Source organism: Carcharodon carcharias, chromosome 30, assembly GCF_017639515.1.
Source record: "Carcharodon carcharias isolate sCarCar2 chromosome 30, sCarCar2.pri, whole genome shotgun sequence".
NCBI classification, from domain to species: Eukaryota; Metazoa; Chordata; class Chondrichthyes; order Lamniformes; family Lamnidae; genus Carcharodon; species Carcharodon carcharias.
In genome coordinates this window covers 28,945,138-28,972,825 of record NC_054496.1, presented here as the reverse complement: position 1 = coordinate 28,972,825, position 27,688 = coordinate 28,945,138, and the positions used below count along the sequence as shown (strand labels likewise).

Genomic DNA, 27,688 nt, shown 5'->3' with positions numbered 1-27,688 from the left:
ATAGGGGTATTCCCAAGTCATTATTTATAGGGGGATTCCCCAGTCAGTATTTATAGGGCTTTTCCCCAGTCAGTATTTATATGGCTATTCCCCACTTAGTATTTATAGGGGGCTTCCCCAGTCACAATTTATAGGGGTATTCCCCAGTCAGTATTTATAGGGATATTCCCCAGTCAGTATTTATAGGGGTATTCCCCAGTCAGTATTTATAGGGGTATTCCCCAGTCAGTATTTATAGGGGTTTTACCCAGTCAGTATATATAGGGCTCTTCCCCAGTCTGTATTTATAGGGGGACTCCCCAGTCACAATTTATAGGGGGATACCCCATTCAGTATTTATAGGGGTATTCCCCAGTCAGTATTTATAGGGGTATTCCCCAGTCAGTATTTATAGGGGTATTCCCCAGTCAGTATTTATAGGGGTATTCGCCAGTCAGTATTTATAGGGCTATTCCCCAGTCAGTATTTATAGGGCTATTTCCCAGTCGGTATTTATAGGGGTATTCCCCAGTCATTATTTATAGGGGTATTCCCCAGTCAGTATTCATTGGGGTATTCCCCAGTCATTATTTATAGGGGTATTCCCCAGTCAGTATTTATAGGGGTATTCCCCAGTCAGTATTTATAGGGCTATTCCCCAGTCTGTATTTATAGGGCTATTCCCCAGTCAGTATTTATAGGGGTATTCCCCAGTCATTATTTATAGGGGTATTCCCCAGTCAGTATTTATAGGGTTATTCCCCAGTCAGTATTCATCGGGGTATTCCCCAGTCATTATTTATAGGGGTATTCCTCAGTCAGCATTTATAGTGGTATTCCCCAGTCATTATTTATAGGGATATTCCCCAGTCAGTATTTATAGGAGTATTCCCCAGTCAGTATTTATAGGGGTATTCCCCAGTCAGTATTTATAGGGGTATTCCCCAGTCAGTTTTCATTGGGGTATTCCCCAGTTATTATTTATAGGGGTTTTCCCCAGTCAGTATTTATAGGGGTACTCCCCAGTCATTATTTATAGGGGTATTCCCCAGTCAGTATTTATAGGGGTATTCCCCAGTCAGTATTTATAGGGCTATTCCCCAGTCAGTATTTATAGGAGTATTCCCCAGTCAGTATTTATAGGGCTATTTCCCAGTCAGTATTTATAGGGATTTTTCCCAGTCATTGTTTATAGGACTATTCCCCAGTCAGTATATATAAGGGGCTATTCCCCAGTCAGTATTTATAGGAGTATTCTCCAGTCAGTATTTATAGGGCTATTTCCCAGTCAGTATTTATAGGGTTATTTCCCAGTCATTATTTATAGGACTATTCCTCAGTCAGTATATATAAGGGGCTATTTCCCAGTCAGTATTTATAGGGGTATTCCCCTGCCAATAATTTCATGGATGTCCCCCAATGAGTATTTATATGGGTATTCCACAGTCAGTATTTATACAGGTATTCCCCATTCAGTATTTATAGGGCTATTTCGCAGTTTGTATTTATAGGGGCATTTCCCAGTCTTTATTTATAGGACTATTCCCCAGTCAGTATTTATAGGGCTATTTCCCGGTCAGTATTTATAGGGGTATTTCCCAGTCATTATTTATAGGACTATTCCCCAGTCAGTATTTATAGGGCTATTTTGCAGTCAGTATTTACAGGGGTATTTCCCAGTCAGTATTTATAGGGCTATTCCCCAGTCAGTATTCATAGGGGTACTCCCCAGTCAGTATTTATAGGGGTACTCCCCAGTCAGTATTTATAGGGGTACTCCCCAGTCAGTATTTATCGGCGTATTTCCCAGTCAGTATTTATAGGGGTATTCCCCAGTCAGTATTTATAGGGGTATTCCCCAGTCAGTATTTATAGGGGTATTACCCAGTCAGTATATATAGGGCTCTTCTCCAGTCTGTATTTATAGGGGGATTCCCCAGTCACAATTTATAGGGGGATACCCCATTCAGTATTTATAGGGGTATTCCCCAGTCAGTATTTATAGGGGTATTCCCCAGTCAGTATTTAGAGGGGTATTCCCCAGTCAGTATTTATAGGGGTATTCCCCAGTCAGTATTTATAAGGCTATTCGCCAGTCAGTATTTATAGGGCTATTCCCCAGTCAGTATTTATAGGGCTATTTCCCAGTCGGTATTTATAGGGGTATTCCCCAGTCAGTATTTATGGGGGTATTCCCCAGTCAGTATTTATAGGGGTATTCCCCAGTCATTATTTATAGGGGTATTCCCCAGTCAGTATTTATAGGGGTATTCCCCAGTCAGTATTTATAGGGCTATTCCCCAGGCAGTATTTACAGGGCTATTCCCCAGTCAGTTTTTATAGGGGTATTCCCCAGTCATTATTTATAGGGGTATTCCCCAGTCAGTATTTATAGAGTTATTCCCCAGTCAGTATTCATCGGGGTATTCCCCAGTCATTATTTATAGGGGTATTCCCCAGTCAGTATTTATAGGGGTATTCCCCAGTCAGTATTTATAGGGGTATTCCCCAGTCAGTTTTCATTGGGGTATTCCCCAGTCATTATTTATAGGGGTATTCCCCAGTCAGTATTTATAGGGGTATTCCCCAGTCAGTTTTCATTGGAGTATTCCCCAGTCATTATTTATAGGGGTTTTCCCCAGTCAGTATTTATAGGGGTACTCCCCAGTCATTATTTATAGGGGTATTCCCCAGTCACTATTTATAGGGGTATTCCCCAGTCAGTATTTATAGGGCTATTCCCCAGTCAGTATTTATAGGAGTATTCCCCAGTCAGTATTTATAGGGCTATTTCCCAGTCAGTATTTATAGGGGTATTTCCCAGTCATTATTTATAGGACTATTCCCCAGTCAGTATATATAAGGGGCTATTTCCCAGTCAGTATTTATAGGGGTATTCCCCTGCCAATAATTTCATGGATGTCCCCCAATGAGTATTTATATGGGTATTCCACAGTCAGTATTTATACAGGTATTCCCATTCAGTATTTATAGGGCTATTTCCCAGTCGGTATTTATAGGGGTATTCCCCAGTCAGTATTTATAGGGGTATTCCCCAGTCAGTATTTATAGGGGCATTCCCCAGTCATTATTTATAGGGGTATTCCCCAGTCATTATTTATAGGGGTATTCCCCAGTCAGTATTTATAGGGGTATTCCCCAGTCAGTATTTATAGGGCTATTCCCCAGTCAGTATTTATAGGGCTATTCCCCAGTCAGTTTTTATAGGGGTATTCCCCAGTCATTATTTATAGGGGTATTCCCCAGTCAGTATTTATAGGGTTATTCCCCAGTCAGTATTCATCGGGGTATTCCCCAGTCATTATTTATAGGGGTATTCCCCAGTCAGCATTTATAGTGGTATTCCCCAGTCATTATTTATAGGGATATTCCCCAGTCAGTATTTATAGGGGTATTCCCCAGTCAGTATTTATAGGGGTATTCCCCAGTCAGTATTTATAGGGGTATTCCCCAGTCAGTTTTCATTGGGGTATTCCCCAGTCATTATTTATAGGGGTTTTCCCCAGTCAGTATTTATAGGGGTACTCCCCAGTCATTATTTATAGGGGTATTCCCCAGTCAGTATTTATAGGGGTATTCCCCAGTCAGTATTTATAGGGCTATTCCCCAGTCAGTATTTATAGGAGTATTCCCCAGTCAGTATTTATAGGGCTATTTCCCAGTCAGTATTTATAGGGGTATTTCCCAGTCATTATTTATAGGACTATTCCCCAGTCAGTATATATAAGGGGCTATTTCCCAGTCAGTATTTATAGGGGTATTCCCCTGCCAATAATTTCATGGATGTCCCCCAATGAGTATTTATATGGGTATTCCACAGTCAGTATTTATACAGGTATTCCCCATTCAGTATTTATAGGGCTATTTCGCAGTTTGTATTTATAGGGGCATTTCCCATTCTTTATTTATAGGACTATTCCCCAGTCAGTATTTATAGGGCTATTTCCCGGTCAGTATTTATAGGGGTATTTCCCAGTCAGTATTTATAGGGCTATTCCCCAGTCAGTATTCATAGGGCTACTCCCCAGTCAGTATTTATAGGGGTACTCCCCAGTCAGTATTTATAGGGATACTCCCCAGTCAGTATTTATAGGGGTACTCCCCAGTCAGTATTTATAGGCGTATTTCCCAGTCAGTATTTATAGGGCTATTCCCCAGTCAGTATTTATAAGTCTATTCCCCAGTCAGTATTTATAGGGGTATTCCCCAGTCAGTATATATAGCGGTATATCCCAGTCAGTATTTATAGGGCTATTCCCCAGTCAGTATTTATAGGGCTATTCCCCAGTCAGTATTTATAAGGCTATTTCCCAGTCAGTATTTATAGGGCTATTCCCCAGTCAGTATTTATAGGGCTATTCCCCAGTCAGTATTTATAAGGCTATTTCCCAGTCAGTATTTACAGGGGTATTCCCCAGTCAGTATTTATAGGGCTATTCCCCAGTCTGTATTTATAGTGCTATTCCCCAGTCAGTATTTATAGGGCCATTCCCCAGTCAGTATTTATAGGACTATTTCCCAGTCAGTATTTATAGGGGTATTCCCCAGTCAGTATTTATAGGGGTATTCCCCAGTCAGTATTTATAAGGCTATTCCCCAGTCAGTATTTATAGGGCTATTCCCCAGTCAGTATTTATAAGGCTATTTCCCAGTCAGTATTTACAGGGGTATTCACCAGTCAGTATTTATAGGGCTATTTCCCAGTCAGTATTTATAAGGCTATTCCCCAGTCAGTATTTATAAGGGTGTTCCCCAGTCAGTATTTATAGGGGTATTCCCCAGTTAGTATTTATAGGGGTATTCCCCAATCAGTATTTATATGGGTATTCCCCAGTCATTATTTATATAGGTATTCCCCAGTCAGTAATTTCAGGGATGTTCCCCAATGAGTATTTATTAGAGTATTCTCCAAGCAGTATCTATAGGGGTATTCCCCAGTCAGTATCTATAGGTGTATTCCCCATTCAATATCTATAGTGTTACTCCCCAGTCAGTATCTATAGGGTTATTCCCTAGTCAGTATCTATTGGGGTATTCCCCAGTGAGTATCTATAGGGGTATTCCCCTGTCAGTATCTATAGGGGTATTCCCCAGTCAGTATCTCTCGGTGTATTCCCCAGTCAGTATCTATAGGGGTATTTCCCAGTCAGTACCTATAGGGGCATTCCCCTGTCAGTATCTATAGGGGCATGCCCCTGTCAGTATTTATAGGGGTATTCCCCAGTCAGTATTTATAGAGATCTTCCCCAGTCTGTATTTATATTGGTATTCCCCAGTCAGTATTTATAGGGGTATCCCCCTGTCATTTTTAATAAGAGTATTCCATGGTGAGTATTTATAGCATTATTCCCCAGTCAGTATTCATAGGGCTATTCCTCAGTGAATATTTGTCAGGGTATTCCCCGGTCAGTATTAATAGGGATATTCCCCAGTCAGTCTTTATTGCGGTATTCCAATTCCACAGTCAATATTCATAGAGTTATGCCCCAGTCAGTATTTATAGCAGGCATTCCCCAATCAATCATCATAAGGATATTCCCACTTCGTATTTATAGGGGTATTCCCTAGTGAGTGTTTATAGTGTATATTGCCCGGTCAGTATTTTTAGCAGGTACTTCCCAGCGAGTATTTATAGGGATATTAAAATAAAGGCAAAATACTGCGGATGCTGGAAATCTGAAACAAAAATAAAAATGCTTAAAAAACTCAGCAGGTCTGACAGCATCTGTGGAGAGAGAAACAGAGTTAAAGTTTCGAGTCTGTATGCCTTTGCACTCTGATGAAGAGTCACACGGACTCGAACCGTTAACTCTGTCTTTCTCTCCACAGATGCTGTCAGAGCTGTTGAGTTTTTCCAGCACTTTTTGTTCATAGGTGGTATTCCCCAGTCAGTATTTTTGGGGGTAGTCCTCAAGCAGTATTTATAGCGGGGGAGGGGGGAGTACCCCACAATCAGTATTTGATCCCCAGAGGGTATGTATTTTTGTGGACTGGAATCTCCATGGGTAGTATGTGTGATTTACAGACTGTATTCTCACGATTAGATACCTTTTAAAATTAATTCTTGGAATGTGAATGTCACTGGCTCAGACAGTATTTATTGCCCATCCCTAATTGCCCTTGAGTAGGTGGTTGTGAGCCCCACCTTGAACTGCTGCAGTCCATGTGATGTAGAAACACCCATAGTGCTGTTAGGGTAGGAGTTCCAGGATTTTGACCCAGTGACAGCGAAGGAACGGTGATATATTTCCAAGTCAGGATGGTGATTGGCTTGAAGGGGAACTTCCAGGTGGTGGGGTTCCCATGTGTCTGCTGTCCTTGGCCTTCTGGGTGCTAGGGGTTGCATGTTTGGAAGGTGCTGTCGAAGGAGCCTTGGTGAGGTCCTGCAGTGCATCTTGTGGATGGTACACACGGCTGCTATTGTGCGTCAGTGGTAGAGGGAATGAACATTTAAGGTGGTGGATGGGATGTTCATCAGGTGGGCTGCTTTGTCCTGGATGGCGTCGAGCTTCTTGAGTGTTGTTGGAGCATATTCTATCACACTCCTGATTTGTGCCTTGGAGATGGTGGACAGCCTTTGGGGAGTCGGCAGGTGAGTTACTCGCTGCAGAATTCCCAGCCTCTGACCTGCTCTTGTAACCACAGTGTTTATATGGGTAGTCTAGTTCAGTTCCTGGTTAATGGTAACCCCAAGATGTTGATGGTGGGGAATTCAGGGATGGTAATGCCATTGAATGTCAAGGGGCGATGGTTAGATTCTCTGTTGTTGGTCATGGTCATTGCCTGGCACTTGTGTGGTGCGAATATTACTTGCCACTTGTCAGCCCAGGTCATGGCCTACTTCATTATCTGAGGAGTCACGAGTGGTGCTGAACGTTGTGCAATCATCAGCGAACATCCCCACTTCTGACCTTATGATAGAATGAAGGTCATGGATGAAGCAGCAGGCTAGGTATGACTCCAACCAGCGGAGAGTTTTCCCCGAATTCCCATTGACTTTAATTTTACTCTAGGGTTCCTTAATGCTGCACTCGGTTGAATGCTGTCTTGGTGTCAAGAGCAGTCACTCTCACCTTACCTCTGGAATTCAGTTCTTTTGACAATTAAGTGGGGCCAAGCCTGTGTTTGGTCAAGAGCTGATTGACCTTAGCAGAACCCAAACTGAGCATCAGTGAGCAGGTTATTTTTGTGTAAGTGCCACTTGATAGTGCTGTCGACAACCCCTTTTGATTCAGATAGACTGATGGGGTGTTAATTGGCCAGGTTGGATTTGTCCTGCTTTTTTTGGACAGGACATACCTGGGCAATTTTCCACATAGCCGAGTAGACGCCAGCGTTGTCACAGTACTGGAACAGCTTGGCTAAGGCGTAGCTAGTCCTGGAGCACAAGTCTTCAGTACAATTGCTGGAATGATATCAGGGTCCCATAGTCTCTGCACTATCCAGTGCCTTCAGCTCTTTCTTGATATCACGTGGTGTGAATTGAATTGGCTGAAGACTGGTGATGCTGGGGACCTCCGGAGGAGGCCGAGATGGATCATCCACTCAGCACTCCTGACTAAAGATGGTTGCAAATGCTTCAGCCTTGTCTCATGCGCTGACGCACTGGGCTCTCCCATCACTGAGGATGGGGATATTTTTGGAACTTCCTTTTCTGGTTAGTTGTTTAATTGTCCACCACCACTCTCAACTGGATGTGGCAGGACTGCAGAGCTTAGATCTGATCCGTCATTAGCTGTGGGATTGCTTAGCGCTCTCTATTGCATGCTGCTTTCCTTCGCTTTCTGGCAGGCAGGTAACCCTGTGTCGCTTCACCAGGTTGGCACCTCGTTTTGAGGTATGCCTGGTGCTGCTCCTGCCATGCCCTCCTGCACCCTCATTGAACCAGGGTTGAACCCCTGGCTTGATAGTAATGGTGTGAAGGATATATCGGGCCGCGAGGTAACAGGCTGTCGTTTAATTCAGTTCTGCTGCTGCTAATGGCTCACAGCACCTCTTGGGTACCCAGTTTGACAGATTTATGGAGTGAATTTACTTTGTTGGATGACCCGTGAGATTAACAGCCTGGAATCTAACTGAAATGTTGAAAAAAGTTCTGAAAATAGGCGTTAGGAAAGCCATGAGCAGACTCTGGAGTTGCAAGTATTGCCTCCAAATGACTATCTTTAATGTGCTGCCAAGTTTTGAGAGTGTCTTTGTATGGGCTTCTGCGCCAGTGAGACTTCAGCGTGGAGATTGATAGATGGTATGTGTTTGTTCCTCCTGTAGGTATTGAGAAGTTAGTTAATGCTGATTAGTGGATCTTTTAGTGCCTATATATGTTACATTTGTATGGAGTTGTTGCAGGAGGGGTGGTGAAGGAAAGGGGTGAACGTTCAGCAGGCCTCTTGTGTTTTTTTGATATAATCCATATAAAGACTCACTGGAGCAAATGAGGGCATCTTTTGGCAAAGCCTCGAGTTCGACATCTGTTAGAAATCTTTCAGGATTTGGGCTGTCTCAACCCAGCCATCCATCATCCAAGCCTGCCAACCTTCCAGCATGAGGTCCAGGCTCAGCCAGGCCCACGTGTTGGAAGCTGGGCCGCAGGAGCAGCCTCAGGAGGTGCCCTGGCAAGAGTGAGACTCATGTCACTCTCCGTCACAGAGCTGGGAAGGATGGCCGACAGAAATGTCTGCAAGTAAGGGATTAGGAAGGGATCGACCTCTTCGCCGCCTACCCGCGCACCCCCCCCCCGCCCCCCAACCCGATCTCCAACCCCTGCTCTCCTCTGTCCAGGGAATTGGTGCTGTGGGTGTCGGAACCAAACCCGTCATTGGACAGCTCGCGTTGGCATCCGCTTTATGTAGCAAGCACCAACTTCGGCACAACTAGGAGGAAGTGTCTAATTGAAAGCAGCCCACAGTCAATGGGTGGAATTGTGAGCGTCAACAGAGCACATTCAGTTCTGGGAATGTGACCACATACACACAAACACAGAAGAAAAAAAATAAATCCAGCCCAGAGAGGTCTCCAGTCTATTTTATTATACTGTCAAAGGTTTGAGAATGCTTCCTTGAATGCGGGTTAAATATTCAGCCTGGCCATTGGTGCTCAGGAGAAAGATGCTTGATGGTCGCACTCATTTTTATGTTGCCTGGAGCACATTTTTTTCTGGCCGGCTCTTTCCCCCGCCCCCCCACCCCCGAGAATGCACAGATATCTTGCCCCTGTGTTGGGGGCGGGGGGAGGGGTGCGCAATCCCTGCACGGAACGAGTTTGCGGCTCAATCCCAAATGAATACCGGACCGATGGATCAAACCTTCCTGGAATTATAGCGCCCTTGTCGTTTTCGTTCCCAGCGTTTGGGTGTCGGGTGAAGTGGAGACTGCGTGTGTGCTGCAAGCCGGGGTGGGTGGCCCAGGTTGGCAGGGGCTGGTTGCTCCTCTCTGGATCCGGCTGGAGGGAGCTTTATTCTGCGCCTGGCCAGGAGTCAGCGCTGACCAAGGGGAGTTGGGCCCTGCTTCCACAGCCCTGATCTCCCGAAATCTTCAGAAACAGCTACAAACCCGCCGAGGTACTTCCATGTGGCACTGAGCACGTGCAGCACGACCCCCACCCCAGAGGGCCTTAACCCAACTGACCTTAACTAGGAATGCCATGGACATCTGGGTCTGTGTCATCTTATTGGATGACATGGGAATACCAAGTAACATAAAAGAAAAATCTGTATTCCTATCGCCTCAGGTTATCCCAGGCAACTTTGCAGCTATCGAATTGTCTTTTGAAGTTCAGTCACGGTTACCCTGTACGGTGCTAAGCCGCCAATTTGCGCACAGCAGGATCCCATGAACAGCAATGCCCAGATTAGGTGTTTTTCTGATTTTTTTTTTCTTGATTGAGGGATAAGCATTGGTCAGGATGCCCAGGGAGAACTCCCCTACTCTTCCTTAAAACAGTGCCGTGGGATCTTTCACCTTCACTTGAGAAGGCAGACTCCCTCGGTACCGCGCTGCAGTCACGTGCTGAAGTCTCCCGAGTGGGCACTTGAACCACTTTCAGAGACGCGAGGTGCTGCCTACCGAGCCATGATTGAAAGATTTGCAGCCAGTTTGGCCTCAATTGTCTGCCTGTAGGGGAGATCATGGAAACATGTTTTTTTCCCTTTATTCTTTTTAGGGACATGGGCATCGCTGGCAAGGCCAGCATTTGTTGCCCATCCCTAATTGCCCTTGAACTGAGTGGCTTGCCACATCATTTCAGAGGGCAGTTAAGAGTCAACCACATTGCTGTGGGTCTGGAGTCACATGTAGGCCAGACCGGGTAAGGGAGGCAGATTTCCTTCCCTAAAGGACATTAGTGAACCAGATGGGTTTTTACAACAATCGATGATAGTTTCATGATCACCATTGATCAGATGAGCTTTATATTCCAGTTTTTTTTCCCTGCATCTGCACATGGTATAAAGGAGAAAGGACAAAGCAGCCCTGCTTGATCGGAACCCCATCCACCACCGCTCCCTCCATCACCAGCGATTGGTGGCAACAGTGTATACCATCTGCAAGGTTTTTTTATTCATTCTCTCACAGGATGTGGGTGTCGCTGGCTGGGCCGGCATTTATTGTTCATCCCTAATTGTCCTTCAGGAGATGGTGGTGAGCTGTCTTCTTGAACCGCTGCAGTCCATGTGGTGTAGGTACACCCACAGTGCTGTTAGGGAGGGAGCTCCAGGATTTTGACCCTGCGACAGTGAAGGAACGGCGATATATTTCCAAGCCAGGATGGTGTGTGACTTGGAGGGGAACCTCCAGGTGGTGGTGTTCCCATGTGTCTGCTGTCTTGTCCTTCTAGATGGTAGTGGTCGTGGTTTGGAAGGTGCTGTTGAAGGAGCCTTAGTGAGTTGCTGTAGTGTATTTTGTAGATGGTACACACTGCTGCTACTGTGATTCGGTGGTGGAGGGAGTAAATGTTGAAGTTGGTGGATGGGGTGCCAATCAAGTGGGGCTGCTTTGTCCTGGACGGTGTCAAGCTTCTTGAGTGTTGTGGGAGCTGCACTCACCCAGGCAAGTGGAGAGTATTCCATCACACTCCTGACTGGTGCCTTGTCGGTGGTGGACAGGCTGCAGGAGTCAGGAGGTGAGTTACTCATTGCAGAATTCCCAGCCCCTGCCCTGCTCTTGTAGCCACAATATTTATATGGCTAGTCCAGTTCAGTTTCTGGTCAATGGTAAACCCCCAGGATGTTGATAATTCAGCGATGGTAATGCCATTGATTGTCAAGGACTGATGATTAGACTCTCTCATTCAAAATGGTCATTGCCCACTCTTGCTGCATGTAGGTACGGACTGTTTCAGTATCTGGGGAGGCGTGAATGGTGCTGAACATTGTGCAATCATCAGCGAGCATCCCCACTCCTGACCTTATGATGGAAAGAAGGTCATTGATGAAGCAGCTGAAAATGGTTGGGTCTAGGACACTACCCTAAGGAACTCCTGCAGTGATATCCTGGGACTGAGATGATTGCTCCCCAACAACCATCTTCCTTTGTGCTAGGTATGACTGCAACCAGTGGAGAGTTTTCCCCCCGATTCCCATTGACTCCAGTTTTGCTCGGGCTGCTTGATGCCACACTTGGTCAAGTGCCGCCTTGATGTCAAGGGCAGTCACTCACCTCACCTTGGGAGTTCAGCTCTTTTATCCATGTTTGAGCCAAGGCTGTAATGAGGTCAGGAGCTGAGTGGCCCTGGTGGAACCCAAACTGAGCATCAGCAATCAGGTTATTTCTGAGCAAGTGCCGCTTACCAGCACTGTTGATGACTCCTTCTATCACTTTACTGATGATGGAGAGTAGACTGATGGGGTGATAATTGGCCGGGTTGGATTTGTCCTGCTTTTTGTGCACAGGACATACCTGGGCAATTTTCCACATAGCCGGGTAGATGCCAGTGTTGTAGCTGTAATGTAACAGCTTGGCTAGGGGCGCAGCAAGTTCTGGAGCTCAAGTCTTCAGCACTATTGCCGGAATGTTCTCAGGACCCAAAGCCTTTGGAGTGTCCAGTGCCTTCAGCCATTTCTTGATATCACTTGGAGTGAATCAAGTTGGCTGAAGACTGGCATCTGTGATGCTGGGGACCTCTGGTGCAGGCCGAGTTGGATCATCCACCCCACACTTTTGGCTGAATATTGTTGGGGATGCTCTGTCTATTACTTGCTGCTTACGCTGTTTGTCACACAAGTAGTCCTGTTTTGTAGCTTCAGCAGGTTGACACCTCATTTTTAGGTATGCCTGGTGCTGCTCCTGCACTCTTCATTGGACCAGGGTTGATCCCCTGGCTTGATGGTAATGGTAGAGTGGGGGATATGCCGGGCTGTGATGTTACAGATTGTGGTTGAGTACAATTCTGCTGCTGCTGATGGCCCACAGCACCTCATGGATGCCCAGTCTTGAGTTGCTAGATCTGTTAGAAATCTATCCCATTTAGCACAGTGACAGTGCCACACAACACGATGGAGGGTATCCTCAATGTGAAGATGGAACTTTGTCTCCACAGTGACTGTGCGGTGGTCACTCCAACTGATACTGTCATGGATAGAGGCATCTGGACCAGGCAGGTTGGTGAGGATGAGATCAAGTATGTTTTTCCCTCTTGGTTCCCTCACCATCTGCCGCAGTCCCAGTCTAACAGCTATGTCCTTTAGGACTCAGCCAGCTCGGTCAGTAGTGGCGCTACTGAGTCACTCATGGTGATGGACTTGAAGTCCCCCACCCAGAGTACATTCTGTGCCCTCGTCAGCCTCAGTGTTTCCTCCAAGTGGTGTTCAACATAGAGGAGCACTGATTCATTAGCTGAGGAAGGGCGGTACGTGGTAATCAGGTTTCCTTGCCCATGTTTGACCTGATATCATGAGACTTCATGGGGTCCGGAGTCGATGTTGAGGACTCCCAGGGAAACTCCCTCCCGACTGTATACCACTGTGCTGCCACCTCTGCTGGACCTGTCCTGCTAGTGAGACAGGACATACCCAGGGATGGTGATGGTGATTTCTGGGATATTATCTGTAAGGTATGATTCTGTGAGTATGAATATGTCAGGCTGTTGCTTGACTGGTCTGTGAGACAGCTCTCCCAATTTTGGCACAAGCCCCCAGATGTTAGTAAGGAGGACTCTGCAGGGTCAACAGGGCTGAGATTGCCATTGTCGTTTCTGGTGCCTAGGTAGATGCCGGTGGTCTGTCTACTTTCATTCCTTTATTTTGGGCTACGTAGCACAACTGAGGGGCTTGCTAGTCCATTTCAAAGGGCAGTTAAGGGTCAACCACATTGCTGTGGGTCTGGAGTCACATGTAGGCCTGACCAGGTAAGGATGGTAGATTTCCTTCTCTAAAGGAGATTAATGAATCAGGTGGGTTTTTACAACAATCAATGATGGTTTCATGGTCACCATTACTGAGACTAGTTTTCAGTGACAGATTTATTAATTGGACTTAAATTCCCACCAGCTATCATGGTGGGATTTGAACCCATATCCGCAGAGCATTAGCCTGGGCCTCTGGATTACTAGTCCAGTGACATCGCTACTACCTCCCTGATGCATTGTAACAACTCACCAAGGCTCCTTAGACAGCACCTTCCACACCCGTGACCTCTACCATCTAGAAGGACAAGGGCAGCAAGTTCACGGGAACACCAGCACCTGGAAGTTCCCCTTCAAGTCACTCACCATCCTGAGTTGGAAATATATCGCCGTTCCTTCACTGTCACTGGGTCAAAATCCTGCAACTCCCTCCCTAACAGCACTGTGGGTGTACCTACACCACATGGACTGCAGCGGTTCAAGAAGGCAGCTCACCACCACCTTCTCAAGGGGCAATTAGGGATGGACAAAAAATGTTGGCCCAGCCAGCGATGCCCACATCCTGTGAATGAATAAATAAAATGTGGCAATAAATCAGGTCATGATCCGGGGGTATTTTAGTGTTAGGCAGGGCCCCCCACCCTGCACCCCCTCCATCCAGGGTTATATCATGATACAAATGGATATGGGATGGAGCGATTCAATTCCTATAAAGGTTGGACACTCCGAACACTCCCATTGGCAACAGAAACCACTTGGCCCGAGTTGGTAGCTACCGCAGACCCGAAGAATAAATTGTAAATATTCCCCTCTTCGAAGATGAAGGGGTGACCTGATTGAGGTGTTTAAAATGTGAGAAGGATTGTATGGGGTGTCCATGGAGAAATTATCTCCGTTGGTGAGGGAATCGGGAGCAAGGATGAAATAACCTTAAAATTGGAGCCAGCTCATTCAGGAGAGAAATCAGGAAATCCAAAGGAAACCTTGGGAAGCTTCCACGCTCCTCCCCCCCACCCCACACACACCCCAACCCTCCTGTTGAGTAAGGATATCAAGCGATAGGGATCAAAAGCGGATTCATGGAGCTGAGGTACTGATCAACGGTGATCTAATTGAATGGGGGGGGGGGACAGACTTGAGGGGCTGAATGGCCACCTGTTCCTGCCTTCCTCAGGGAAGTCAGAGGTGGACAATAAATTTGACCTCCCCCAGCATCTCGCAGATCCTGAGAGCCAAGGAAACTGGGGAGCGTTGAATCGCTGGTTGCTGAGCTGTACGAGAATCCTGGATATATTTCACGCGGCCACATTCTTTCTCCAGAATACGGAAAACTGACCAGAAACAGGTTACCCACCACTAATATGTCTCGTGCCCCCCCCCGTTAAGGTGCCCGCACACACCAGCTCGCCATGAAGCTGGAACCTCGCGGAGTCCTCTACCTGAAGGTGTCGCTGGTGGAGTTGTGGGAAGTCCCCCTGTGCTGTGCCGAGGATCAGCAGGAGCCCAGGGTCTTCAGGATGGAGCTCGACGAGTTGGTGGAGCGGGAGAATTCCGGAGCCCCTGTCCCGCTGCTGATCCAGAAGTGCGTCTCCGAGATTGAGAACCGGGGCCTAAAGGTGAGTCTGGAGTGTCCCCTGGTGCTGAGAAGGCCCATTCCTCTGAAGGGTGGATCCTGGGGGGGACGGGAGGGAACCAGAACACAGTCCGAAAGATGGGACTTGAGGATTATGAAGGGATGAAGGAATGTGGCAGAGACGGTGAAGGAGGGATTCCGAGTTTGTTGAAGACCAGGTCCGGGATTACGATGTGGGGGGAAGTAGAGGAGGAGAACATGTAGGTAGAGACGGGGTAAGGCCAAGAGCATAGAGGGTTAAGGTCTGGGCTTTCCCAAGACTTGGTAAAGCAGGAGTGCCCAGTGAGGGTGGGAATTATGGAGACGTGGTGGGGGTGGGTGTGGGAGCAGAATTTTCCTTCAGTGTTGGGGAGGGATGGGGGGGGGGGTTTGCTGAGACTGCCCTACTGGGGTGGGGGAGGCTGAGGCAGAGGGGATTTGGGGAGCAGGAGAGCTCTGGGGGTTGGGTGGGGTGGGGTGTGCATGGCTGCTTCCTGCTAAGGTCTGGAAGATGTGATTTGGAGAATCAAGGGTGTGGGATTGTGCTGGGCTAGTGGGTACAGTGCCTGGGGCCCAGGGCAGTGGGGGTGGGGTGAGGCCCGGGAGTGTGGGTTCTCGGTGCTGGGGGATTGGGGTAGAGCCAAGCAGTGGGAGATGGGGCTGAGTGTTGGAGCCAGGGCAAAGGGGATAGTCATCTGGGGTGGCGGAGATGGTTGGTGATCTGGTGGAGATTGTGCTAGTGAGAGCTCCCTCTAAGGGCAGGTGGCAGCACTGCAGCTCTTACATTCTAACCAACAAAGCACCAGGACCCAGAGTTGAACCAAAACTCAAAAATAAATAATTCTATTGTTAAAATATAATAAACCATTAACTGTGAATAAACACTGAATAAAGCTGTAAGAATAAGTTGAGCAAAATACCTTAGATGCTGTAAATCTGGATTAATAACAGAAAATGCTGGAAACACTCAGCAGGTCAGGCAGCATTTCCTGATTTTAACTCTCCCCCGAAGGTACAGTTTTTCTGGGAGATTTACGTAGCGATGACTTGTATTTGATACGTGATGCTGAGGGCGGGCAGCTCTCAGTAAATGCAGAGCCTCACATTGTGTTGAAGGTGTTTGAGAGGATGAATTTTGACTGTTGTTTGGACTCCCTGTGTTCCTCGAATCCCCTTCACTTTGCCCCTGAATTGGAATCACGCCTGGGTGAACGGTTTAAACCCTGACGACCCACCCTTGGGATCAACTGGAGGTTTCTCGGGCTTTGCTCTTTAGCTCCAATGCGTTTGGCTGTTGTGCTACAGGAGCCTGACTGAAACGTATTCTGTTTTTCCCTTGTGCGCCGTTCGTATGTCTGGTTGAATGGGGGTGTGAAGGCGGTGGGCCTCTACCGTCTCTGTGGTTCAGCCGCTGTGAAGAAAGAGCTGCGGGACTCCTTTGAGCGCGACAGCGCCTCTGTGAACCTCTCCGAGGAAATCTACCCTGACATCAACGTTATCACAGGTGAGCAACCAACCAGAAATGCCCTCTGACCCTGGCAGGGGGAAACCCTTGACCCCTTGACCCCGACCCTGGTGGGTCACCTCTGACCCACCACGGAGCAGGCAATGGTCCTCGGCTCCACACCGTCTTGCCATAGCTTGGATTGGCCGCACTGCCTGCGATACCCTTATAGAATCCCCACAGGCCCTTCAGCCCATCGTGTCGATGGGTGCTTGTAATGAAAGGGCAGCAATAATCATGGGGTGACTTTAATCTACATATAAACTGGAAAAATCAGATTGGTAGTAGTCACATGGACAAGGAGTTCATAGAATGCTTTTGAGATAATTCTTTAAAGCAGCACATTCTGGAACCAAGCACAGAGCAGATTATATTAGACTTGGGATTGTGTAATGTGACTAACTAATGACCTCAGAGTAAAGGCACCCCTGGGTACCAGCAACCACAATATGATTGAATTTTACATCCAGTTTGAGAGGGAGAGGAGTGGGTCTAAGACTAGTATTTTAAACTTAACTAAGAGCAATTATGTGGCTATGAAAGCTGAGCTAGCTGAAGTGAACTGGGATACCAGGCTAGGGGATAGATCAACATAGAAGCAGTGGCAGATATTTAAGGGGATATTTCAGAATACTCAGAGTAAGTATATTCCTATTATAAAGAAAAATTCTAAGGTGGTGGGGGGAACCCATCATCTGTGGTTAACTAAAGTTAAGGAAAGCATCAAACTTAAGGAAAAAGCGTTTAATTACACAAAGATAAGTGGCAGGTCAGATGTTTGGTCAGAATATAAAGAACGGCAGAGAATGACTAAAAGGGTAAGCAGGAGAAAGAAACTAGAGTGAGAGGAAGCTAGATAGAAATGGATAGCAAGAGTTTCTACAGGTATTTAAAAAGGAAAAGAGGTTAATAGTGGATAATAAGGAAATAGTGGATTAAATGAGCAAATATTTTGCTGCTGTCATCACTATAGAGGTTACAAAAACATTCCAGTAATAGCTGTAAATCAGGAGGTGGAGGGGAGAGAAAAACTTGGTGAAATTACAATCACTAGGGAAGCAGTACTGAGCAAACTGATGGAGCTGTGGGCTGACAAGTCTCCGGGTCCTGATGGACTCCATCCTAGAGTTTTAAAAGAGGTGGCTATTGAGGTAGTAGATGTGTTGATAAGTTTCCAAAATTCGCTAGATTCTGGAAAGGTTTCATCAGACTGGAAAGTAGCAAAAATAACCCCTCTATTCAAGAAGGAAGGAGATAAGAGCCAGTTAAACTATAGGCCAGTTAGCTTAAGTCTGCTGAGGGGAAAGTGTTGGAATTGATCATTAAGGAGGTTATAGCTGGGCACTTAGAAAAACTCAAGGTAATAGGGAAGAGTTAGCATGGTTTTGTGAAAGGGAAATCATGTTTAACTAATTTATTGGTTAAAGGGAAGCTTCTAGACATACTGTACTTGGATTTCCAGAAGGCATTTGATAAGGTCCCACATCAAAGGTTATTGTGGAAAATAAAATCTCATGGTGTAGGGGGTAACATATTATCATGGATAGAAGATTATCCAACCAGCAGAAAACAGAGAGTATGTATAAATGGGTCTTATTCTGATTGGCAGGATGTGACGAGTGGAGCCCTGCAGGGGTCTGTACTGGGGCCTCAACTTTTTACAATTTATATCAATGATTTAGATGAGGGGAGTGAAGGCATTGTGGCTAAATTTTCAGATGGCACAAAGGTAGGTAGGCAAGTTTGTCGTGAAGATGACATGAGGAGGTTGGAGATGGATGTAGATAGGTTGAGTGAGTGGGCAATAATATGGCAAATGGAGTTTAATGTGGGAAAATGTGAAGTTCACTTTGGCAGGAGGAATAAAAAGGGTTATTATTTCAACGAATAACGGCTGCAGAACTCCAAGGTGCAGAGGGATCTGGGTGTTCTAGTGCATGAGTCATAAAAGGTTAATATGCAGGTACAGCAGGTAATCAAGAAAGCTAATGGAATGCTAACCTATGTTATGAGAGGAATTGAATTTAAAAGTAAGGATGTTATGCTTCAGTTATACAGGGCATTGGTGAGATTGCACCTCGAATACTGTGTGCAGTTTTGTTCTCCTTATTTAAGGAGGCAGTTCAGAGGAGGTTTACTAGATTGATACCTGGAATGAGTGGGCTGTCTTATGAGGAAAGGTTGGACAGACTGGGCTTGTTTCCACTGGAGTTTAGAAGAGTGAGCAGTGACTATTAAAGTATATAAGATCCTGAATGGTCTCAACAAAATGGATGTGAAAAGGATGTTTCCTCTTGTGGGTGAGTCCAGAACTAGGGGGCACTGTTTTAAAATTAGGGGTCGCCCTTTTAGGACAGAGATGAGGAGAATTTTTTTCTCTGAGGGCGGTGTGACTTTGGAATTCTCTGCCTCCAAAAGCGATGGAGGTGGGGTCACTGATTATTTTTAAGGCAGAGGTAGATAGATTCTTGTCAGGTGAAGGAATCAAAGGTTATCGGAGGTGGATAGCAATGCGGAATTCGAAACACAAACAGACCCTCCATGACCTTATTGGAGGCAGAGCAGGCTCGAGGGGCTGAATGGGTTTGTATGTGTCTCTGCTGACACGTTGAGAGAGTTGCCGAATTGTTCCCACTCCTGTGGTTCTATCCACAGAGCCAGGCAAACTCCTCCTTTCCAATTCTTTATCCAGTTTCCTTTAGAAAGTTACTATTGAATCTGCTTCCTTTTAAGGCTGCACACTATAGATCACAACAATTTGCTGCATAAAAATATTTCTCTTATCTCCTTTCATTTTTAAAAAAAAAAATCAATTCCCTCTGGCTCCAGACCCCTCCCCGCACCACCCTCACCACCACCCCCCACCCCCCCACCACCCACCAATCACCATCACTGAACAGATTTACCACTATCAAATCTGACAGAATTTGGAACCCTTCGATTAAAACTCCCCCTTAACCTGCTCTGCTCTAGAAATTGTAACTTTAACTGTCTTTCCTCCTCCCACCAGCCCCGCCCATGCTCCTCCTGACTGCCCCCTCGCTCCTCTCGCTAGAAGCCCACCTCTCTTCAGACAGCCCCTGCTCCCTCATCCTCCTACCTTTCACCCAGACCTCTCTGTGCCTCTGAGATTTGCTCCTTTCTGGCTGACCCAGTTTCTTTGATTCCATTTGAAAACTGGAGTGCTCTTTTCAGTGAGACGGCAGTGACCAGCTGACCTGTTTGGGAACTTTAAGAATCTTTTATGTGCCGGAAGCGGAGAGCCAGCCCCTTAACCAGCTGTTTCCCGGGGAGCTGCGTGGGCTCTGGTGAGCAACCTCCTCTGAGGAACAGGGTTTGAGTTGCGATGAAAGGTTCCTGCTGGCCTGTGGGCGACTGTGTGCAATGAGTTTGTCAGTCTGAGTCCAGTTCCTAGTGGGTATGTAACTGCCCCGATTCAGCGCAGGTTGTTAGGTGCTCCTGCGTTCGTGGATTATAAGAAATAGGCGCAGGAGTAGTCCATTCAGCCCATCGAGCCTGCTGCACCATTTACTAAGATCATGACTGACCTGATTATGGTCACAACTCCAGTTTTCTCTCTGCCCCCCCCCCCACCCCATAACCCTTAACTCCCTTTCTAATCACAAACCTCTCTAAGTCAGCCTTGAATATATTCAATGACTCAGCCTCCCTTGCTCGCTGGGGGAGAGAATTCCATTGACCGACCACCCCCTGAGAGACGAAATTCCTCTTCATTTCCATTTTAAGTGGGAGACCCCTTATTCCCTAACTGTGCCCCCTCGTTCTCGACTCCCCCACAAGGGGAAACATCCTCTCCAGCATTCACCCTGTCAAGCCTCCTCAGAAACTTATCTGCTTCAAGAAGGTCACCTCTCATTCTTCTAAACTCCAATGAGTGTAGGCCCAACCTGCTCAACCTTTCCCTCATAAGGCAACCAGCCACCCAGCGTGATCCAGCTGCTCTTAGCCTCGAGTGACTGGTACCCTCTTCCAGGATATAGGTTAAATCTGGTGAACCCAGGTAGAATTTCTTCACCAAAGACAGACAGGAATCTTCCCTGAACAGGCTTTGGAAATTTTCATTCCCACAAAACGGCGGCAAGGCCAGTATTTATTGTCCATCCCCAGTTGCCTCTTGAGAAGGTAGGGGTGGGTCATCTATCTGAATCGCTGCACTCCATGTGGTTAAAGTTGCTCTCCCAGTGCTTGCGGGTCACAAGTTCCAAAGCCGGAGCTATGTTTAGGGGCAGGAGATGCAATGGACTGACCGACAGAAGGACAGGAGCACTTCACGATAACATCCAGACAAGATATTTGCAGAGAAATGTAGCTCCTGTGTAAGTGGATAAGTGTTTCCTTCGTATAATTAAAATCCACCCACAATATTGGAGTGCAAACATTTTCCCTTTGGAAATTTATAGCGAAGGTTAAGGATTGTATAAAACATTAAAACATGTCCATGTGCATTTACCGACTATTAATCCAGCTCCACAATACTATCAGAAGGTAGTGCTTAAATAAAAGTGTTTTAACTCTTAGAACCTACCTTCGATCTTGAAGATATGGCAGCTCTTCCAGAACCTGTTTATATTCATTATTCCTGATTGTGTTTGAGTTTGAAGAAAACCATCAAAGGAAATACCCCCCATCCCGTCTCCCTACCCCCCCCATCCCATCTCCCTACCCCCCCATCCCGTCTCCCTACACCCCCATCCCGTCTCCCTACCCCCCCATCCCATCTCCCTACCCCCTCCATCCCGTCTCCCTACCCCCCCCATCCCATCTCCCTACCCCCCCCATCCCCGTCTCCCTACCCCCCCATCCCGTCTCCTTACCCCCCCATCCCATCTCCCTACCCCCATCCCGTCTCCCTACCCCACATCACATCTCCCTACCCCACATCACATCTCCCTACCCCCCCCATCCCGTCTCCCTACCCCCATCCCGTCTCCCTACCCCCATCCCGTCTCCCTACCCCCATCCCGTCTCCCTACCCCCATCCCGTCTCCCTACCCCCATCCCGTCTCCCTACCCCCCCATCCCGTCTCCCTACCCCCCCATCCCGTCTCCCTACCCCCCCCATCCTGTCTCCCTACCCCCACCATCCTGTCTCCCTACCCCCATCCTGTCTCCCTACCCCCATCCCGTCTCCCTACCCCCCCATCCCGTCTCCCTACCCCCCATCCCGTCTCCCTACCCCCATCCCGTCTCCCTACCCCCATCCCGTCTCCCTACCCCCCCATCCCGTCTCCCTACCCCCCCATCCCGTCTCCCTACCCCCCCATCCCGTCTCCCTACCCCCCCATCCCGTCTCCCTACCCCCCATCCCGTCTCCCTACCCCCCCCATCCCGTCTCCCTACCCCCCCCATCCCGTCTCCCTACCCCCACCATCCTGTCTCCCTACCCCCATCCTTCTCCCTACCCCCCATCCCGTCTCCCTACCCCCCATCCTGTCTCCCTACCCCCCATCCTGTCTCCCTACCCCCCATCCCGTCTCCCTACCCCCATCCTGTCTCCCTACCCCCCATCCTTCTCCCTACCCCCCATCCCTTCTCCCTACCCCCCCCCATCCTGTCTCCCTACCCCCATCCCTTCTCCTTACCCCCCATCCCGTCTCCCCCTGCACCCCCCATCCCGTCTCTCCCCTCCCCGCCCCCCCCCCCCCCTTCCCATCTCCCCCCCCCCCCCCCCCCCCAATCCCTGCTGCTGGTTCCCCCTCCACCTCCAGCTGCCCGCATCTTTTGGCACCCACTACCCCACCCATCCACCCCCCCCACCCCTCCCCCCTGTCTCCCAGCTCTCTCCCCATGCCGCTCTGCCCCTCCACATCAGTGTGTCCGTGCCTGTCTCCCTGGTCCCACCATCTCGCTGCCCCCAGGTGGCCCTAGATCTGGTTGTGAAACGTGGGGAGTAACATGAGCAAGAGGAAGGGTGCAAGTGAGCCGAATCCCTGAACGGTGCTTCTGCCATCGTGCTCGTTATTCAGCTGGTGAATTTATATCCCTGTTCCGCGCTCTCTTCCTCTGCCACAGGCATCCTCAAGGACTACCTTCGGGAGCTCCCGTCTCCCCTCATCACAAAGATGCTCTACGAAGTGGTGCTGGAGGCCATGGCCAAGTGGCCCTTGAAGATGACTATGGGCGTACCAGATGCCAGTCAAAGTCCCGCTAACACAGTGGCTCTGCTCGACTGCCTACCTGAGGCTGAGAAGGTAACACCACGAGCCCAGCAGCATAGTCTCTGTGAGAGCCTCGCTCTGTTAACACGACATGCCCGGTAAAGCATTGATGGCATCTGATAATGGGATGTTATTGGATAAGGGAAACCTACGTGTACTTTGGGGTGGAAGGGACACACTAATCTTTGAGGAATGGTCTGGATCTATCGGTGACTTGAGATAATGTAGGAATGCATGAGGCGAGGGAGCAACCATCTTGTTGAACTGGTAGTGTTAGATGTATCCATTTAATGGCATCACAAAGGGCCAAGGGAGGCCATTCAGCCCATCTCCCATTGAAACCTATGATGAACTACGGAGTTCCTGCCTCCACTTGCCTCCCAGGGGCCAATCCGTGTTGTTCACTCCTTGTGTGAAGGGCCCCCTGTTGTCAGTCTTGAACTTGCCGTTTCCCAGTTGGTGCCCTTGTCCTCTTGCGAAGAAGACGCGAATTAGGACCCGGGATAGGCCATTCGGCCCCTCGGGCCTGCTTCAATATTCAACAACATGGCCTTAACTCAATTTTGTTGGCTGCCCCCACCCTCCCCCCAATATCCCTTGACCCCCTTGTCGATCAAAAACCTGCCTAACTCAGCCTCGAATATATTCAGTGACCCCAGCCTCCACTGCCTCTGGCCTACTCCTGCTGCTAATTCATGTGTATGTTGAATAAGACCGTGCTTGATCTGGTTGTGACCATAACTCCACTTTCCTGCCTGTCCCCCAGTAACCCTTTGACTCCTTTTGTCAATTAAAAATCTGTCGAACTCAGCCTCGAATATATTCAGTGACCCAGCCTCCACTGCTCGCTGGGGATGAGAACTCCGCAGACTGTCGACCCTCTGAGGGGAGAAATTCCTCCTCACCTCCGGCTTGAAACTGTACCCCCTTTCCTCTCGAACCATCCTCTCAACATCCTCAGAATCTTACATGTGGTCATGCTACTGTTAATGGACTAATAATTCGGAGGATTTAACTCGACACTTTGAGAATTTATATCGGAGAAAAATCTGGAAATTAAAACCTGACCTCAGTCGGGGTGACTGTGAGGCTGCCTGGTGGTTGTGAAAAGCCCTCCCACCCCCCCCCCCCCCTCCACCGACCTGGTTTGTTAATTTGCCACTGGGGAAGTAAACATGCTGCTGTTTCCCGGTCTGGCCCACACGTGACTCCCGTCGCAAGCCTTCGAGGCTGGCTGCCCTCTGAAGTGGCCCAGAAAAGCACTGACCTGTCTCAGGGATAAGGCCGACCACCACCACCTCAGTGTAACTAGGGCTGGGTAATAAATGCCAGCATTGCCAGTAACACCCAGTAAGAGTACACTTCCCTCCACTGGCCTTTAGCCCCTTCCAAATGTACGACTTTGCAATTCTCTCCATTGAACTGCGACTGCCGCCTGCCTGTCCACTTTGCTAAACTCTCTGGGCTCTCTTCCAGCGCTCCCCGTTCTTTCTCACGGACTGCAGTGGTTCCTCGTTTGGCACCATTGGCAAAGTTTAATCCCATTCCCCCTTGAATCCGGGTCCGGTCACTATTTAAATCGTGAGATGAGGATGACCCACCATCAACTCCTGAGATATACTACCACCTGCGTCCTGCCAACCCTCGAAATCACTGTGCGCCCCCTACCCTGTGCTCTCTTCTGCACCCCCCCCACCCCCCCCCCCCCCCCACCCCACCGCGCAGCCCCAGCCATTCCCTTTACTCACCTGGCTAAACTCGCATCGACATCATGGATTCCTTCAAGAGAAAGACAAAAAAGAAAGAAATTGCTGAAAAAAGAGGCATTTTTTTTGTTGAAGCTTTTCATCTTGCACTCGTCAGGACAATTCACAAGAAAATACCAATGTCAGGGGAAACAACATGTTTATACATGTATGCAAAGAGAGTGCTTAATGATTGGGACGTGGACTCTGATTCATAGAGGTCTTGCCATGGTGAGTGCACCAGTTGATGGAAACTGACAGTTAACTGCCAAGCATTGTTTGAAATTTAAACCAGGCAGCTTGACCCTGGTCAAGACATTCCATTGGAGAATGAACCACCTATTCTGTTTAGTTTGAAACAGGTGCAGTGTGTGTCCGTGTTCCTCCTGCCTGCAAAGAACAGGGCCCTGTGTATTCATATATGCAGCTGCCAGTACACATAAATGTCCCACACTGTGAGCCCAACTGACAATCTAAAATTGATTGTCAGCGCAATCCTTAGCACAGTGAGGATTATTTATCAAATGTTATCCAGTTGCAGAATCACGTCTCATGTTGGACACTGTGTTTTGAGATTAGCGAGCACGGGCTGGTTGGGTATGGTCTGTACCTTGCCCATTCCGAGCAGTGGCTGGGAAATACTATTTGATACGATCCGCCAGCCTTTGAGACGTACGGCCTACATGTCTAGCATCAGACTGGCACTGAAATTCATGTACCACATTACTCGTTTGTGTGACAGGCAGAATGTCTTTTTGGCTTGACAGCAGCATCCTGTTAGTGGCCAATACCACTCGTGTTGCCACTGCATAGCAGCAGCGTGAAACAGCTAGCTTCCCCTGTTGCTCAAATTTTTGAGATACCTTGCCCTTCCGGGGTAATCTGAGGTAGACCGGGCACTTTTCAGGGCTGAAAGTGACGGCCTTCATCAGTTTGCGTGATATACAGTGGGAAATGATCGGATCAGGGTAGCCATTATCCTGCAGGATGTTTTTGATATTCCCTATTTCAGGTTACCTTCACTGGTCAGTAAACGCATTGGGATTCTTACAGTTCCGTGCACTTTAAAATTGGCCTTTTCGGCAACCTTGTAAATCGGGCCTGAACCATTTGCTCACCATGCAAACTTGATGCTGAAATAGGGCCTATCAAAGACAATCAGAGTCAAATAAGATAAAATCAAAATACTGCGGATGCTGGAAATCTGAAACCAAAATGGAAAATGCTGGAAAAACTCAGGTTTAGCAGCATCTGTGGCGAGAAAAACAGAGTTAATGTTTTGAGTCCATATGTTAACCTTGTTTCTCTCTCCACAGATGCTACTGGACAGCCAGAGTCAAGTTGCCTGGTTAAAATTTCAAACAATGCTTGACAGTATTTTTTTCATGTGATTTGGGCGTCGCTGGCTGGGCCAGCATTTACTGCCCATCCCTAATTGCCCTTGAGAAGATGGTGCTGAGCTGCCTTCTTAAACTGCTGCAGTCCATGTGGCGTGGGTACACCCACAGTGCTGTTAGGGAGAGAGTTCCAAGGTTTTAACCCAGCGACAGTGAAGGAACGGCGAGTAAGGGTGGTGAATGGCTTGGAGGGGAACATACAAGTGATGGTGTTCCCATGTGCCTGCTGCCCTTGTCCTAGATGGTAGTGGCCATGAGTTTGGAAGGTGCTGCCTAAGGAGCCTTGGTGAATTCCTACTGTGTATCTTGTAGATGGTACACACTGCTCTCACTGTGTGTCGGTGGTGGTGGGAGTGAATGTTTGTGGATGGGGTGCTAATCAAGCGGGGCTGCTTTGTCCTGGAAGGTGTCAAGTTTCTTGGGTGTTGTTGGAGCTGCACTCTTCCAGGCAAGTGGAGACCATTCTTGACTTGTGCCTTGTAGATAGTGGACAGGCTTTGGGGAGTCAGGAGGTGCGTTACTCACCATAGGATTCTCAGCCTCTGACCTGCTCTTGTAGCCACAATATTTCTATGGCTGGTCCAGTTCAGTTTTTAGTCAATGGTAAGCCCCAAGATGATGACAATGAAGGATTCAGTGATGGTAATGCCTTTGAACATCAAGGGGCAATGATTAGATTTTCTCTTGTTGGAGATGCTCATTACCTGGCACTTGTGTGGTGTGAATGTTACTTGCCACTTGTCAGCCAAAGCCTGGATATTGTCCAGGTCTTGCTGCATTTGGACAGGGACTGCTTCAGTATCTGAGGAGTCACGAATGGTGCTGAACATTGTGTAATTATCAGCGAACATTCCCACTTCTGACCTTATGACGAAAGGAAGGTCATTGAAGAAGCAGCTGAAGATGGTTGGGCCTAGGACACTAACCCTGAGGAACTCCTGCAGTGATGTCCCGGAACTGAGATGACTGACCTACAACAACCACAACCATTTTCCTTTGTGCTAGGTATGACTCCAGCCAGCGGAGAGTTTTCCCCCGATTCCCATTGACTCCAGTTTTGCTAGGGCTCCTTGATGCCACACTTGGCCAAATGCTGCCTTGATGTCAAGGGCAGTCACTCTCACCTCACCTTGGGAGTTCAGCTCTTTTGTCCATATTTGAACCAAGGCTGTATTGAGATCAGGAGCTGTGTGGCCCTGGTGGAACCCAAACTGAGCATCATTGAGCAGGTTATTGCTAAGTAAGTACTGCTTGATAGCACTATTTATGACCCCCTTCTATTGCCTTACTGATGATCGAGAGTAGAATGATCAGTCAAATAATTGGCTGGATTGGATTTTTCCTGCTTTTTATGTACAGGACATATCTGGACAATTTTCCACATAGCCGGGTAGATGCCAGTGTTGTAGCTGTACTGGAACAGCTTGGCTAGGGGCGCAGCAAGTTCTGGAGCACATGTCTTCAGCACTATTGCTGGAATATTGTCAATTCCACAGCCTTTGTGCTATCCAGTGTCTTCAGCTGTTTCTTGATATCACGTGGAGTGAATCAAATTTACTGAAGACTGACATCTGTGATGTTGGGGACCTCCGGGGGAGGCTGAGATGGATCATCCACTCGGCACTTCTGGCTGAAGATTGTGGCAAATGTTTCAGTCTTATCTTTTGCACTGATGCGCTGGGCTCCCCCCATCATTCACAACTGGATATGGCAGGACTGCTCTGAAGAAGTCATACGGACTCGAAACTTTAACTCTGTTTCTCCCTCCACAGATGCTGCCAGATCGGCTTAGTTTTTCCAGCATTTTATGCTTTTATTACTGCAGTACTTAGATCTGACCCATTGGTTGTGGGATCGCTTAGTTTTATCATTAACTTGCTGCTTATGCTGTTTGGCACATAAGTAGTCCTGTGTTG

At 47.8% G+C, this 27,688-nt stretch overlaps 1 protein-coding gene across 1 annotated transcript in view; it reads left to right on the top strand.

Annotated features, from left to right (window-relative positions):
• LOC121271229 (rho GTPase-activating protein SYDE2-like) overlaps positions 1 to 27,688 on the top strand; it is a 209,230-nt gene that overhangs the window by 173,457 nt on the left and 8,085 nt on the right. Inside the window, exons 4-6 of the mRNA XM_041177056.1 lie at positions 14,722 to 14,951; positions 16,325 to 16,451; positions 22,485 to 22,663. Of these exons, the coding sequence (XP_041032990.1) occupies positions 14,722 to 14,951; positions 16,325 to 16,451; positions 22,485 to 22,663 (536 nt within the window). The remainder of the gene's footprint in view (positions 1 to 14,721; positions 14,952 to 16,324; positions 16,452 to 22,484; positions 22,664 to 27,688) is intronic.